Source organism: Salvelinus fontinalis, chromosome 17, assembly GCF_029448725.1.
Source record: "Salvelinus fontinalis isolate EN_2023a chromosome 17, ASM2944872v1, whole genome shotgun sequence".
NCBI classification, from domain to species: Eukaryota; Metazoa; Chordata; class Actinopteri; order Salmoniformes; family Salmonidae; genus Salvelinus; species Salvelinus fontinalis.
In genome coordinates, this window is record NC_074681.1 from 6890687 (window position 1) to 6904652 (window position 13966).

Consider the following 13966-nt stretch of genomic DNA (forward strand, 5'->3'; position numbering starts at 1 on the left):
TTCCTGTCGTCCACGATCAGCTCCTTTGTCTTGGAGAACCTTGAAGTGTTTTTTATCAGCTGTGTGTGTGTGAGTCAGAGAGAGAGAGAGTGAGATGTTTGTGAAGGGAAGAGTGTGGCCTAGATCTATGCAGACTGATAGATGTGACCTGAGGAAACACTATTGATCTGTAAGGGAATGGACCTGACCTGTCCTGCTGGACCATCAACTGTCTAGAGTTATCTCTCACTCACACCACGCTCCCTGGCCTTGGCCAGTTTAGATGGCTTGCTGTTGCTAGCTAATTTATCCTGGGTTATAACCATTGGGTTGTTATTTGACCTGAAATGCACAAGGTCCTCTACTCCGACAATTAATCCACAGATAAAACGGGTAAACCAAGTTAGTTTCTATTAATCGCTCCTCATTCAGACTTCTTCTTCTTTGGAATTGATATCGCGGTTGGCAACCAACTTCAAGGTGCATTACCACCACCAACTCGACTGGAGTGTGGACCTCCGTTCATCTTTCAATCACCCACGTGGGTATATGCTCCTAAAAACCAATGAGGAGATGGGAGAGGCGGGACTTGCAGCTTGTAAAGCGTCACAAATAGAACCTATGTGACGCTTTAGTTCTATTTTAGCGCCTGGCTACGCAAACGTGCGAAAGCAGTGTGGGTGTAATGATTGAATGACGTGATATGTGTAAGTTTATTTTGAAACTCATGCGTGCAGTGTGGCCGGCGTGTTGGTGCGGTGTGGCCGGCGTGTTGGAGCGGTGTGGCCGGCGTGTTGGAGCGGTGTGGCCGGCGTGTTGGAGCGGTGTGGCCGGCGTGTTGGTGCTGTGTGGCCGGCGTGTTGGAGCTGTGTGGCCGGCGTGTTGGTGCTGTGTGGCCGGCGTGTTGGAGCGGTGTGGCCGGCGTGTTGGTGCTGTGTGGCCGGCGTGTTGGAGCGGTGTGGCCGGCGTGTTGGAGCGGTGTGGCCGGCGTGTTGGAGCGGTGTGGCCGGCGTGTTGGAGCGGTGTGGCCGGCGTGTTGGAGCGGTGTGGCCGGCGTGTTGGAGCGGTGTGGCCGGCGTGTTGGAGCGGTGTGGCCGGCGTGTTGGAGCGGTGTGGCCGGCGTGTTGGAGCGGTGTGGCCGGCGTGTTGGAGCGGTGTGGCCGGCGTGTTGGAGCGGTGTGGCCGGCGTGTTGGAGCGGTGTGGCCGGCGTGTTGGAGCGGTGTGGCCGGCGTGTTGGAGCGGTGTGGCCGGCGTGTTGGAGCGGTGTGGCCGGCGTGTTGGAGCGGTGTGGCCGGCGTGTTGGAGCGGTGTGGCCGGCGTGTTGGAGCGGTGTGGCCGGCGTGCAACATGATTGCAAAAGGGTTTTCTAATGATCAATCAGCCTTTTAAAATGATAAACTTGGATTAGCTAACACAACGTGCCATTGGAACACAGGAGTGATGGTTGCTGACAATGGGCCTCTGTACGCCTATGTAGATATTCCATAAAAAATCTGCATTTCCAGCTACAATAGTTATTTACAGCATTAACAATGTCTACACTGTATTTCTGATCAACTTGATGTTATTTTAATGGACAAAAAATTAGCTTTTCTTTCAAAAACAAGGACATTTTATTTTTTGTAAATTTTCATCCCATTTTCTCCCCAATTTTCGTGGTATCCAATCGCTAGTAATTACTATCTTGACTCATCGCTACAACTCCCATACGGGCTCGGGAGAGACGAAGGTCGAAAGCCATGCGTCCTCCGAAGCACAACCCAACCAAGCCGCACTGCTTCTTTAACACAGCGTGCCTCCAACCCGGAAGCCAGCCGCACCAATGTGTCGGAGGAAACACCGTGTACATGGCCCCCTTGGTTAGCGCGCACTACCGCGCCGCCACAGGAGTCGCTGGAGCGCGATGAGACAAGGATATCCCTACCGGCCAAACCCTCCCTAACCCGGACGACGCTATGCCAATTGTGCGTCGCCCTACGGACCTCCCGGGCGCGGCCGGCTGCGACAGAGCCTGGGCGCGAACCCAGAGACTCTGGTGGTGTTGGAGCTGTGTGGCCGGCGCGTTGGAGCTGTGTGGCCGGCGCGTTGGAGCGGTGTGGCCGGCGCGTTGGAGCGGTGTGGCCGGCGCGTTGGAGCGGTGTGGCCGGCGCGTTGGAGCGGTGTGGCCGGCGCGTTGGAGCGGTGTGGCCGGCGCGTTGGAGCGGTGTGGCCGGCGCGTTGGAGCGGTGTGGCCGGCGCGTTGGAGCGGTGTGGCCGGCGCGTTGGAGCGGTGTGGCCGGCGCGTCGGAGCGGTGTGGCCGGCGCGTCGGAGCGGTGTGGCCGGCGCGTCGGAGCGGTGTGGCCGGCGCGTCGGAGCGGTGTGGCCGGCGCGTCGGAGCGGTGTGGCCGGCGCGTCGGAGCGGTGTGGCCGGCGCGTTGGAGCGGTGTGATCCTCCACTAATTCTCACTGTTTCTTTCTGTTGAGGCTTTGTGTGCTTCATCAAGACCATGTTGGGAGGTATTGTTTGGATTGGAAAAGACCAGCTTTTCTTTCCCACAAGTCTTCAACAATCACTCGCCATTCTCCTTGAGCTACTGACCTGGGATTAGGGCTCACACACACACACACACACACACACACACACACACACACACACACACACACACACACACACACACACACACACACACACACACACACATCTATGTGTTGACGTTCTAGAGGAGCAGTGGAAAGCCGTATTGCTATCTGGCTGGCTGTTTTATCTGTTATCAGGGGTTGAACCTTGACTCATTGAGGTTCTCTGCATCATCTGGAGGGGAGGAAGAGCAGAGCGTCAGACTGCTGGGGTCATCATCATTGCCATCAGCTTCTGTTGTTGAGCTGTCACCACAACCAATCTCTAGACGCCTATGATGTGGCCGTTAAGGCCCCCCCTTATCACCTCTCTGATTTCAGAGGGGTTAAATGCGGAATACACATTTCAGTTGAATGCATTCAGTTGTACAACTGACTAGGTATCCCCCCTTTCCCTTTCTGTTGTACAACTGACTAGATATCCCCCTTTCTGTTGTATAACTGACAAGGTATCCCCCTTTCTGTTGTACAACTGACTAGGTATCCCCCTTTCTGTTGTACAACTGACTAGGTATCCCCCTTTTCCCTTTCTGTTGTACAACTGACTAGGTATCCCCCTTTCTGTTGTACAACTGACTAGGTATCCCCCTTTCTGTTGTACAACTGACTAGGTATCCCCCTTTCTGTTGTACAACTGACTAGGTATCCCCCTTTCTGTTGTACAACTGACTAGGTATCCCCCTTTCTGTTGTACAACTGACTAGGTATCCCCCTTTCTGTTGTACAACTGACTAGGTATCCCCCTTTCTGTTGTACAACTGACTAGGTATCCCCCTTTCTGTTGTACAACTGACTAGATATCCCCCTTTCTGTTGTACAACTGACTAGGTATCCCCCTTTCTGTTGTACAACTGACTAGGTATCCCCCTTTCTGTTGTACAACTGACTAGGTATCCCCCTTTCTGTTGTACAACTGACTAGGTATCCCCCTTTCTGTTGTACAACTGACTAGGTATCCCCCTTTCTGTTGTACAACTGACTAGGTATCCCCCTTTCTGTTGTACAACTGACTAGGTATCCCCCTTTCTGTTGTACAACTGACTAGGTATCCCCCTTTCTGTTGTACAACTGACTAGGTATCCCCCTTTCTGTTGTACAACTGACTAGGTATCCCCCTTTCTGTTGTACAACTGACTAGGTATCCCCCTTTCTGTTGTACAACTGACTAGGTATCCCCCTTTCTGTTGTACAACTGACTAGGTATCCCCCTTTACAACTGACTAGGTATCCCCCCTTTCTGTTGTACAACTGACTAGGTATCCCCCTTTCTGTTGTACAACTGACTAGGTATCCCCCTTTCTGTTGTACAACTGACTAGATATCCCTCTTTCTGTTGTACAACTGACTAGGTATCCCCCTTTACAACTGACTAGGTATCCCCCTTTCTGTTGTACAACTGACTAGGTATCCCCCTTTCTGTTGTACAACTGACTAGGTATCCCCCTTTACAACTGACTAGGTATCCCCCTTTCTGTTGTACAACTGACTAGGTATCCCCCTTTCTGTTGTACAACTGACTAGGTATCCCCCTTTCTGTTGTACAACTGACTAGGTATCCCCCCTTTCTGTTGTACAACTGACTAGGTATCCCCCTTTCTGTTGTACAACTGACTAGGTATCCCCCTTTCTGTTGTACAACTGACTAGGTATCCCCCCTTTCTGTTGTACAACTGACTAGGTATCCCCCTTTCTGTTGTACAACTGACTAGATATCCCCCTTTCTGTTGTACAACTGACTAGATATCCCCCTTTCTGTTGTACAACTGACTAGGTATCCCCCTTTACAACTGACTAGGTATCCCCCTTTCTGTTGTACAACTGACTAGGTATCCCCCTTTACAACTGACTAGGTATCCCCCTTTCTGTTGTACAACTGACTAGATATCCCCCTTTACAACTGACTAGATATCCCCCTTTTCCCTTTCTGTTGTACAACTGACTAGGTATCCCCCTTTCTGTTGTACAACTGACTAGGTATCCCCCTTTCTGTTGTACAACTGACTAGGTATCCCCCTTTACAACTGACTAGGTATCCCCCTTTACAACTGACTAGGTATCCCCCTTTCTGTTGTACAACTGACTAGATATCCCCCTTTCTGTTGTACAACTGACTAGATATCCCCCTTTCTGTTGTACAACTGACTAGGTATCCCCCTTTACAACTGACTAGGTATCCCCCTTTCTGTTGTACAACTGACTAGGTATCCCCCTTTACAACTGACTAGGTATCCCCCTTTCCCTTTCTGTTGTACAACTGACTAGGTATCCCCCTTTCTGTTGTACAACTGACTAGGTATCCCCCTTTATGTTGTACAACTGACTAGGTATCCCCCTTTCTGTTGTACAACTGACTAGGTATCCCCCTTTCTGTTGTACAACTGACTAGGTATCCCCCTTTCTGTTGTACAACTGACTAGGTATCCCCCCTTTCTGTTGTACAACTGACTAGGTATCCCCCTTTCTGTTGTACAACTGACTAGGTATCCCCCTTTCTGTTGTACAACTGACTAGGTATCCCCCTTTCTGTTGTACAACTGACTAGGTATCCCCCTTTCTGTTGTACAACTGACTAGGTATCCCCCCTTTCTGTTGTACAACTGACTAGGTATCCCCCTTTCTGTTGTACAACTGACTAGATATCCCCCTTTCTGTTGTACAACTGACTAGATATCCCCCTTTCTGTTGTACAACTGACTAGGTATCCCCCTTTCTGTTGTACAACTGACTAGGTATCCCCCTTTACAACTGACTAGGTATCCCCCTTTCTGTTGTACAACTGACTAGGTATCCCCCTTTCTGTTGTACAACTGACTAGGTATCCCCCTTTCTGTTGTACAACTGACTAGGTATCCCCCTTTCTGTTGTACAACTGACTAGGTATCCCCCTTTCTGTTGTACAACTGACTAGGTATCCCCCTTTCTGTTGTACAACTGACTAGGTATCCCCCTTTCTGTTGTACAACTGACTAGGTATCCCCCTTTCTGTTGTACAACTGACTAGGTATCCCCCTTTCTGTTGTACAACTGACTAGGTATCCCCCTTTCTGTTGTACAACTGACTAGGTATCCCCCTTTCTGTTGTACAACTGACTAGGTATCCCCCTTTCTGTTGTACAACTGACTAGGTATCCCCCTTTTCCCTTTCCAGGCACAAGTGTCGTCAACACAATGGTTATTTTTTTCCATACCAAAAAAAACGGTTTGGTACTAGAATTTGTCACTATCGGTACTTCCTGAAATGTGTCTCAGGTGATTGCGATGATCACGTCTGTATCAGCCCCTTTTATAGGGCAACGTTGCTGCTCCATAAGGCTAATCATTCGTTAACAGGGCTGCGTTGTTAGCCTCCCAATCAGGATGCACAGAAGTTAACACACTTGACTAGTACAACAGGCGTAATGTTCAACTGATCATTTCTGGTCCCAAAACAGTGTCCAGTACAGGAAGGGAACCCCTGTTTTAGATCACACAAAAATAACATGATTTTTCTTGTCCTCTCTCTCTTTCTCTCCTCCCTCTCTCTCTCTCTCTCTCTTTTTCCCCTCCCTCCCTCCCTCCCTCTCTACCTCCCTCTCTCCCTCCCTCCCTCCCTCTCTCCCTCCCTCCCTCCCTCTCTCTCTCTCTTTCTCTCCTCCCTCTCTTTCTCTCCTCCCTCTCTCTCCTCCCTCTCTCTCTCTCTCTTTCTCTCCTCTCTCTCTCTCCTCCCTCTCTCTTTCTCTTCCTCCCTCCCTCTCTCTCTTTCTCTCCTCCCTCTCTCTTTCTCTTCCTCCCTCCCTCTCTCTCTTTCTCTCCTCCCTCTCTCTCTTTCTCTCCTCCCTCTCTCCCTCTGACAGGTGAGGTACAGGTGAGTGATGCCTCTGGAGTCCAGCAGTGACTGTCCCCATCTGGAGTGTGTTGGAGAAATCACCAAGGATGAACTGATCCACAAGTCACATGTGAGTCCTGGAGTCATGTCCCCTTCCATAGACCTCCTGTCCCCTTCCATAGACCTCCTGTCCCCTTCCATAGACCTCCTGTCCCCTTCCATAGACCTCCTGTCATGTAGTCCTGTCCCCTTCCATAGACCTCCTGTCCCCTTCCATAGACCTCCTGTCCCCTTCCATAGACCTCCTGTCATGTAGTCCTGTCCCCTTCCATAGACCACCTGTCCTGTCCCCTTCCATAGACCACCTGTCCTCTTCCATAGACCTCCTGTCCCCTTCCATAGACCACCTGTCCCCTTCCATAGACCTCCTGTCCTGTAGTCCTGTCCCCTTCCATAGACCACCTGTCCCCTTCCATAGACCACCTGTCCCCTTCCATAGACCTCCTGTCCCCTTCCATAGACCACCTGTCCTGTAGTCCTGTCCCCTTCCATAGACCTCCTGTCCCCTTCCATAGACCACCTGTCCCCTTCCATAGACCACCTGTCCCCCTCCATAGACCACCTGTCCCCTTCCATAGACCTCCTGTCCCCTTTCATAGACCTCCTGTCCCCTTCCATAGACCTCCTGTCCCCTTCCATAGACCTCCTGTCCCCTTCCATAGACACCTGTCCCCTTCCATAGACCACCTGTCCCCTTCCATAGACCACCTGTCCCCTTCCATAGACCTCCTGTCCCCTTCCATAGACCACCTGTCCCCTTCCATAGACCACCTGTCCCCTTCCATAGACCACCTGTCCCCTTCCATAGACCACCTGTCCTGTCCCCTTCCATAGACCACCTGTCCTGTCCCCTTCCATAGACCACCTGTCCTGTCCCCTTCCATAGACCTCCTGTCCTGTAGTCCTGTCCCCTTCCATAGACTTCCTGTCCTGTCCCCTTCCATAGACCTCCTGTCCTGTCCCCTTCCATAGACCTCCTGTCCCCTTCCATAGACCTCCTGTCCCCTTCCATAGACCTCCTGTCCCCTTCCATAGACCACCTGTCCCCTTCCATAGACCTCCTGTCCCCTTCCATAGACCTCCTGTCCCCTTCCATAGACACCTGTCCCCTTCCATAGACCTCCTGTCCCCTTCCATAGACCTCCTGTCCCCTTCCATAGACCTCCTGTCCCCTTCCATAGTCACCTGTCCCCTTCCATAGACCTCCTGTCCCCTTCCATAGAACACCTGTCCCCTTCCATAGACCACCTGTCCCCTTCCATAGACCACCTGTCCCATTCCATAGACCACCTGTCCCATTCCATAGACCACCAGTCCCCTTCCATAGACCACCTGTCCTGTCCCCTTCCATAGACCACCTGTCCTGTCCCCTTCCATAGACCACCTGTCCTGTCCCCTTCCATAGACCTCCTGTCCTGTAGTCATGTCCCCTTCCATAGACTTCCTGTCCCCTTCCATAGACCTCCTGTCCTGTCCCCTTCCATAGACCTCCTGTCCCCTTCCATAGACCACCAGTCCTATAGTCCTGTCCCCTTCCATAGACTTCCTGTCCCCTTCCATAGACTTCCTGTCCCCTTCCATAGACCTCCTGTCCTGTCCCCTTCCATAGACTTCCTGTCCCCTTCCATAGACCTCCTGTCCCCTTCCATAGACCACCTGTCCCCTTCCATAGACCACCTGTCCCCTTCCATAGACCACCAGTCCTGTAGTCATGTCCCCTTCCATAGACCACCTGTCCCCTTCCATAGACCACCTGTCCCCTTCCATAGACCACCTGTCCTGTAGTCCTGTCCCCTTCCATAGACCACCTGTCCTGTAGTCCTGTCCCCTTCCATAGACCTCCTGTCCTGTAGTCCTGTCCCCTTCCATAGACCCCCTGTCCTGTCCCCTTCCATAGACACCTGTCCCCTTCCATAGACCACCAGTCCCCTTCCATAGACCTCCTGTCCCCTTCCATAGACCTCCTGTCCCCTTCCATAGACCACCTGTCCCCTTCCATAGACCACCTGTCCCCTTCCATAGACCTCCTGTCCCCTTCCATAGACCTCCTGTCCCCTTCCATAGACCTCCTGTCCCCTTCCATAGACCTCCTCTCCCCTTCCATAGACCTCCTGTCCCCTTCCATAGACCTCCTCTCCCCTTCCATAGACCACCTGTCCCCTTCCATAGACCACCTGTCCCCTTCCATAGACCACCTGTCCCCTTCCATAGACCACCTGTCCCCTTCCATAGACCACCTGTCCCCTTCCATAGACCACCTGTCCCCTTCCATAGACCACCTTTCCCCTTCCATAGACCACCTGTCCCCTTCCATAGACCACCTGTCCCCTTCCATAGACCACCTGTCCTGTAGTCATGTCCTCCTTCGTGCACAAGTCCCCCTCTGTAGTACTGTAGTACATAAGTCCACATTTTGTTATGTTACAGCCTTATTCTAAAATTAATTAAATGGTTTTTTCCCTCATCAATTGACAAAGCAAAAACAGGTTTTAACTTTTTTGGTGCAAATGTATATAAAAATGTTCATATTTACATAAGTATTCAGACCCTTTAGTCAGTACTTTGTTGAAGCACCTTTGGCAGCGTTTACAGCCTCTCAAGTTCTGTCAGGTTGAATGGGGGGCGTTGCTGCACAGCTATTTTCAAGTCTCTCCAGAGATGTTCGATCGGGTTCAAGTCCGGGCTCTGGCTGGGCCACTCAAAGACATTCAGAGACTTGTCCCAAAGCCTCCTGTGTTGTCTTGGCTGTGTGCTTAGGGTCGTTGTCCTGTTGGAAGGTGAACCTTCACCCCAGTCTGAGTTCCTGAGCACTCTGGAGCAGGTTTTCATCAAGGATCTCTCTGTACTTTGCTCAGTTCATCTTTCCCTCGATCCTGACTAGTCTCCCAGTCCCTGCTGCTGAAAAACATCCCCACAGCAAACTGTCATGTGCCTTTTACTGAGGAGTGGCTTCCGTCTGGCCACTACCATAAAGGCCTGATTGGTGGAGTGCTGCAGAGATGGTTGTCCTTCTGGAAGATTCTCCACAGAGGAACTCTGGAGCTCTGTCAGTGACCATCGGGTTCTTGGTCACCTTCCTGACCAAGTCCTTTCTCCCCCGATTGCTCAGTTTGGCCGGACGGCCATCTCTAGGAACAATCTCGGTGGTTCCAAACTTCTTCCATTTAAGAACTATGAGACCGCTGTGTTCTTGGGGACCTTCAATGCTGTAGACATGTTTTGGGTACCCTTCCCCAGATCTGTGCCTCGACACAATCCTGTCTCAGAGCTCTACGGACAATTCCTTCGATCTCATGGCTTGGTTTTTGCTCTGACATGTCCTGTCAACTGTGGAACCTTATATAGACAGGTGTGTGCCTTTCCAAATCATGTCCAATCAATTGAATTTACCACAGGTGGACTCCAATCAAGTTGTAGAAACGTCGCAAGGATGATCAATGGAAACAGGAAGCATTTTACCTCAATTTCCTGTCTCATAGCTAAAAGGGTCTGAATTCTTAACTAAATGTCATTTTTCTGTTTTTCTATTTTTAAGAAATGTGTAAACATGACTAAAAACCTGCTTTCGCTTTGTCGTGGGTTATTGTGTGTAGATTGAGGAAGTGTTTTTATTTAATCCATTTTAGAATAAGACTAATTTAACAATGTGGATAAAGGGAAGGGGTCTGAATATTCTCCCAATGCTCTGTAAATGATGTTGAATTCTGATCATCCACTTTGTTCACTCAGCTACTATCACATTTTATAGTGGTTAGCTGATAGAAGCTACTTAGGCTAGCTAAATTTATCATCTAGTAGCATTAGCTAGAATATCAACTATTATTAATGGTCAAGTCCTGGATGTTTTACAGGAAATGAGAATGTTGTCATTGGAGAACACTGTGCTCTATCATGTTACTGTTCTATAGATACTGTCTCTCTGGCCTGGTCACTGTAGCAGTCAGATTATTATACTGTCTCTCTGGCCTGGTCACTGAAGCAGTCAGATTATTATACTGTCTCTCTGGCCTGGTCACTGTAGCAGTCAGATTATTATACTGTCTCTCTGGCCTGGTCACTGTAGCAGTCAGATTATTATACTGTCTCTCTGGCCTGGTCACTGTAGCAGTCAGATTATTATACTGTCTCTCTGGCCTGGTCACTGTAGCAGTCAGATTATTATACTGTCTCTCTGGCCTGGTCACTGTAGCAGTCAGATTATTATACTGTCTCTCTGGCCTGGTCACTGAAGCAGTCAGATTATTATACTGTCTCTCTGGCCTGGTCACTGTAGCAGTCAGATTATTATACTGTCTCTCTGGCCTGGTCACTGTAGCAGTCAGATTATTATACTGTCTCTCTGGCCTGGTCACTGTAGCAGTCAGATTATTATACTGTCTCTCTGGCCTGGTCACTGTAGCAGTCAGATTATTATACTGTCTCTCTGGCCTGGTCACTGAAGCAGTCAGATTATTATACTGTCTCTCTGGCCTGGTCACTGTAGCAGTCAGATTATTATACTGTCTCTCTGGCCTGGTCACTGTAGCAGTCTGATTACTATACTGTCTCTCTGGCCTGGTCACTGTAACAGTCTTATTATACTGTCTCTCTGGCCTGGTCACTGTAGCAGTCTGATTATACTGTCTCTCTGGCCTGGTCACTGTAGCAGTCAGATTATTATACTGTCTCTCTGGCCTGGTCACTGTAGCAGTCAGATTATTATACTGTCTCTCTGGCCTGGTCACTGTAGCAGTCAGATTATTATACTGTCTCTCTGGCCTGGTCACTGAAGCAGTCTGATTATTATACTGTCTCTCTGGCCTGGTCACTGTAGCAGTCTGATTATACTGTCTCTCTGGCCTGGTCACTGTAGCAGTCAGATTATTATACTGTCTCTCTGGCCTGGTCACTGTAGCAGTCAGATTATTATACTGTCTCTCTGGCCTGGTCACTGTAGCAGTCTGATTATTATACTGTCTCTCTGGCCTGGTCACTGAAGCAGTCAGATTATTATACTGTCTCTCTGGCCTGGTCACTGAAGCAGTCAGATTATTATACTGTCTCTCTGGCCTGGTCACTGTAGCAGTCAGATTATTATACTGTCTCTCTGGCCTGGTCACTGTAGCAGTCGGATTATTATACTGTCTCTCTGGCCTGGTCACTGAAGCAGTCTGATTATTATACTGTCTCTCTGGCCTGGTCACTGTAGCAGTCTGATTATTATACTGTCTCTCTGGCCTGGTCACTGTAGCAGTCTGATTATTATACTGTCTCTCTGGCCTGGTCACTGTAGCAGTCAGATTATTATACTGTCTCTCTGGCCTGGTCACTGTAGCAGTCAGATTATTATACTGTCTCTCTGGCCTGGTCACTGTAGCAGTCAGATTATTATACTGTCTCTCTGGCCTGGTCACTGAAGCAGTCAGATTATTATACCTACTCTCTGGCCTGGTCACTGTAGCAGTCAGATTATTATACTGTCTCTCTGGCCTGGTCACTGTAGCAGTCAGATTATTATACTGTCTCTCTGGCCTGGTCACTGTAGCAGTCAGATTATTATACTGTCTCTCTGGCCTGGTCACTGTAGCAGTCAGATTATTATACTGTCTCTCTGGCCTGGTCACTGTAGCAGTCTGATTATTATACTGTCTCTCTGGCCTGGTCACTGTAGCAGTCTGATTATACTGTCTCTCTGGCCTGGTCACTGTAGCAGTCTGATTATTATACTGTCTCTCTGGCCTGGTCACTGAAGCAGTCTGATTATACTGTCTCTCTGGCCTGGTCACTGTAGCAGTCTGATTATTATACTGTCTCTCTGGCCTGGTCACTGAAGCAGTCAGATTATTATACTGTCTCTCTGGCCTGGTCACTGTAGCAGTCAGATTATTATACTGTCTCTCTGGCCTGGTCACTGAAGCAGTCTGATTATTATACTGTCTCTCTGGCCTGGTCACTGTAGCAGTCTGATTATTATTCTGTCTCTCTGGCCTGGTCACTGTAGCAGTCAGATTATTATACTGTCTCTCTGGCCTGGTCACTGAAGCAGTCAGATTATTATACTGTCTCTCTGGCCTGGTCTGTTCACTGAAGCTGGTTGGCTGTTGTGGTGTTTGTGTGGGTGTTTCTAGGGCCAGTGTCAAGACTGCAAGGTTGGAGGACCAAATCTGTGGGCGTGTCTGGAGGTGAGTGAGCAGTCCCTGGCTTTGTTTGGGACTTTTATTTTGAAAGTTGTGACTGCCATTTGGCCTTGTATGAATATGGACGTAACAGTTCTGTAGTAATAATCCATTGTTTTCGCTGTGTGCGTGTGCAGAACAGCTGTGCCTATGTGGGCTGTGGAGAATCTCATGCTGACCACAGCACTGTCCACTCACAGGTGAGTCACCCCTGACCCATTACCCTTCACCTCCCACACACACCGCTACAGGACTAGATCGATATTCAGGATGGTTCAGAACGTACCTACAGGACTAGATCAATATTCAGGATGGTTCAGAACGTACCTACAGGACTAGATCAATATTCAGGATGGTTCAGAACGTACCTACAGGACTAGATCAATATTCAGGATGGTTCAGAACGTACCTACAGGACTAGATCAATATTCAGGATGGTTCAGAACGTACCTACAGGACGTGATCAATATTCAGGATGGTTCAGAACGTACCTACAGGACTAGATGAATATTCAGGATGGTGCAGAACGTACCTACAGGACTAGATCAATATTCAGGATGGTTCAGAACGTACCTACAGGACTAGATCAATATTCAGGATGGTTCAGAACGTACCTACAGGACGTGATCAATATTCAGGATGGTTCAGAACGCACCTACAGGACGTGATCAATATTCAGGATGGTGCAGAACGTACCTACAGGACTAGATCAATATTCAGGATGGTGCAGGAGAGAGAAGGTGTTGAAGTGAGGGATGGGAGAAGGAAGTGTGAGGAGGGAAAGGAGATGGTGGTGGTGAGAGAGAGTATGATGGGGAGGAGAAGGGGACAGAAGAAAGGGTGGAAGATTTAAAGGAGATGTGAGTCCCTGTTTGTGTTGACATTTAAAAGGAAAACGATTATTTACCTAGCATTAGATTGTCATCATCCACCTCCCACCTTTCTCTTTCCTTTCTCTCCCTCTATCAATCTCTCTCTCTCTCACACACACACACACACACACACACACACACACACACACACACACACACACACACACACACACACACACACACACACACACACACACACACACACACACACACACACACACATACATACATACAGTTGAATTCGGAAGTTTACATACACTTCGGTTGGAGTCATTAACTAGTTTTTCAACCACTCCACAAATTTCTTGTTAACAAACTGTAGTTTTGGCAAGTCGGTTAGGACATCTACTTTGTGCATGACACAAGTCATTTTTCTAACAATTGTTTACAGACTGATTATTTCAGTAATAATTCACTGCATCACAATTCCAGTGGGTCAGAAGTTTACAAACACTAAGTGCCTTTAAACAGCTTGGA

At 49.2% G+C, this 13966-nt stretch overlaps 1 protein-coding gene across 2 annotated transcripts in view; it reads left to right on the forward strand.

Moving 5' to 3' along the window:
- usp33 (ubiquitin specific peptidase 33) overlaps positions 1–13966 on the forward strand; it is a 122440-nt gene that overhangs the window by 4691 nt on the left and 103783 nt on the right. For both annotated transcript variants that reach the window (XM_055866020.1, XM_055866022.1), the window contains exons 2-4: positions 6431–6532; positions 12570–12623; positions 12755–12817. In XM_055866020.1, coding sequence (XP_055721995.1) covers positions 6449–6532; positions 12570–12623; positions 12755–12817 — 201 coding nt within the window. In that variant the 5' untranslated portion in view covers positions 6431–6448. The remainder of the gene's footprint in view (positions 1–6430; positions 6533–12569; positions 12624–12754; positions 12818–13966) is intronic.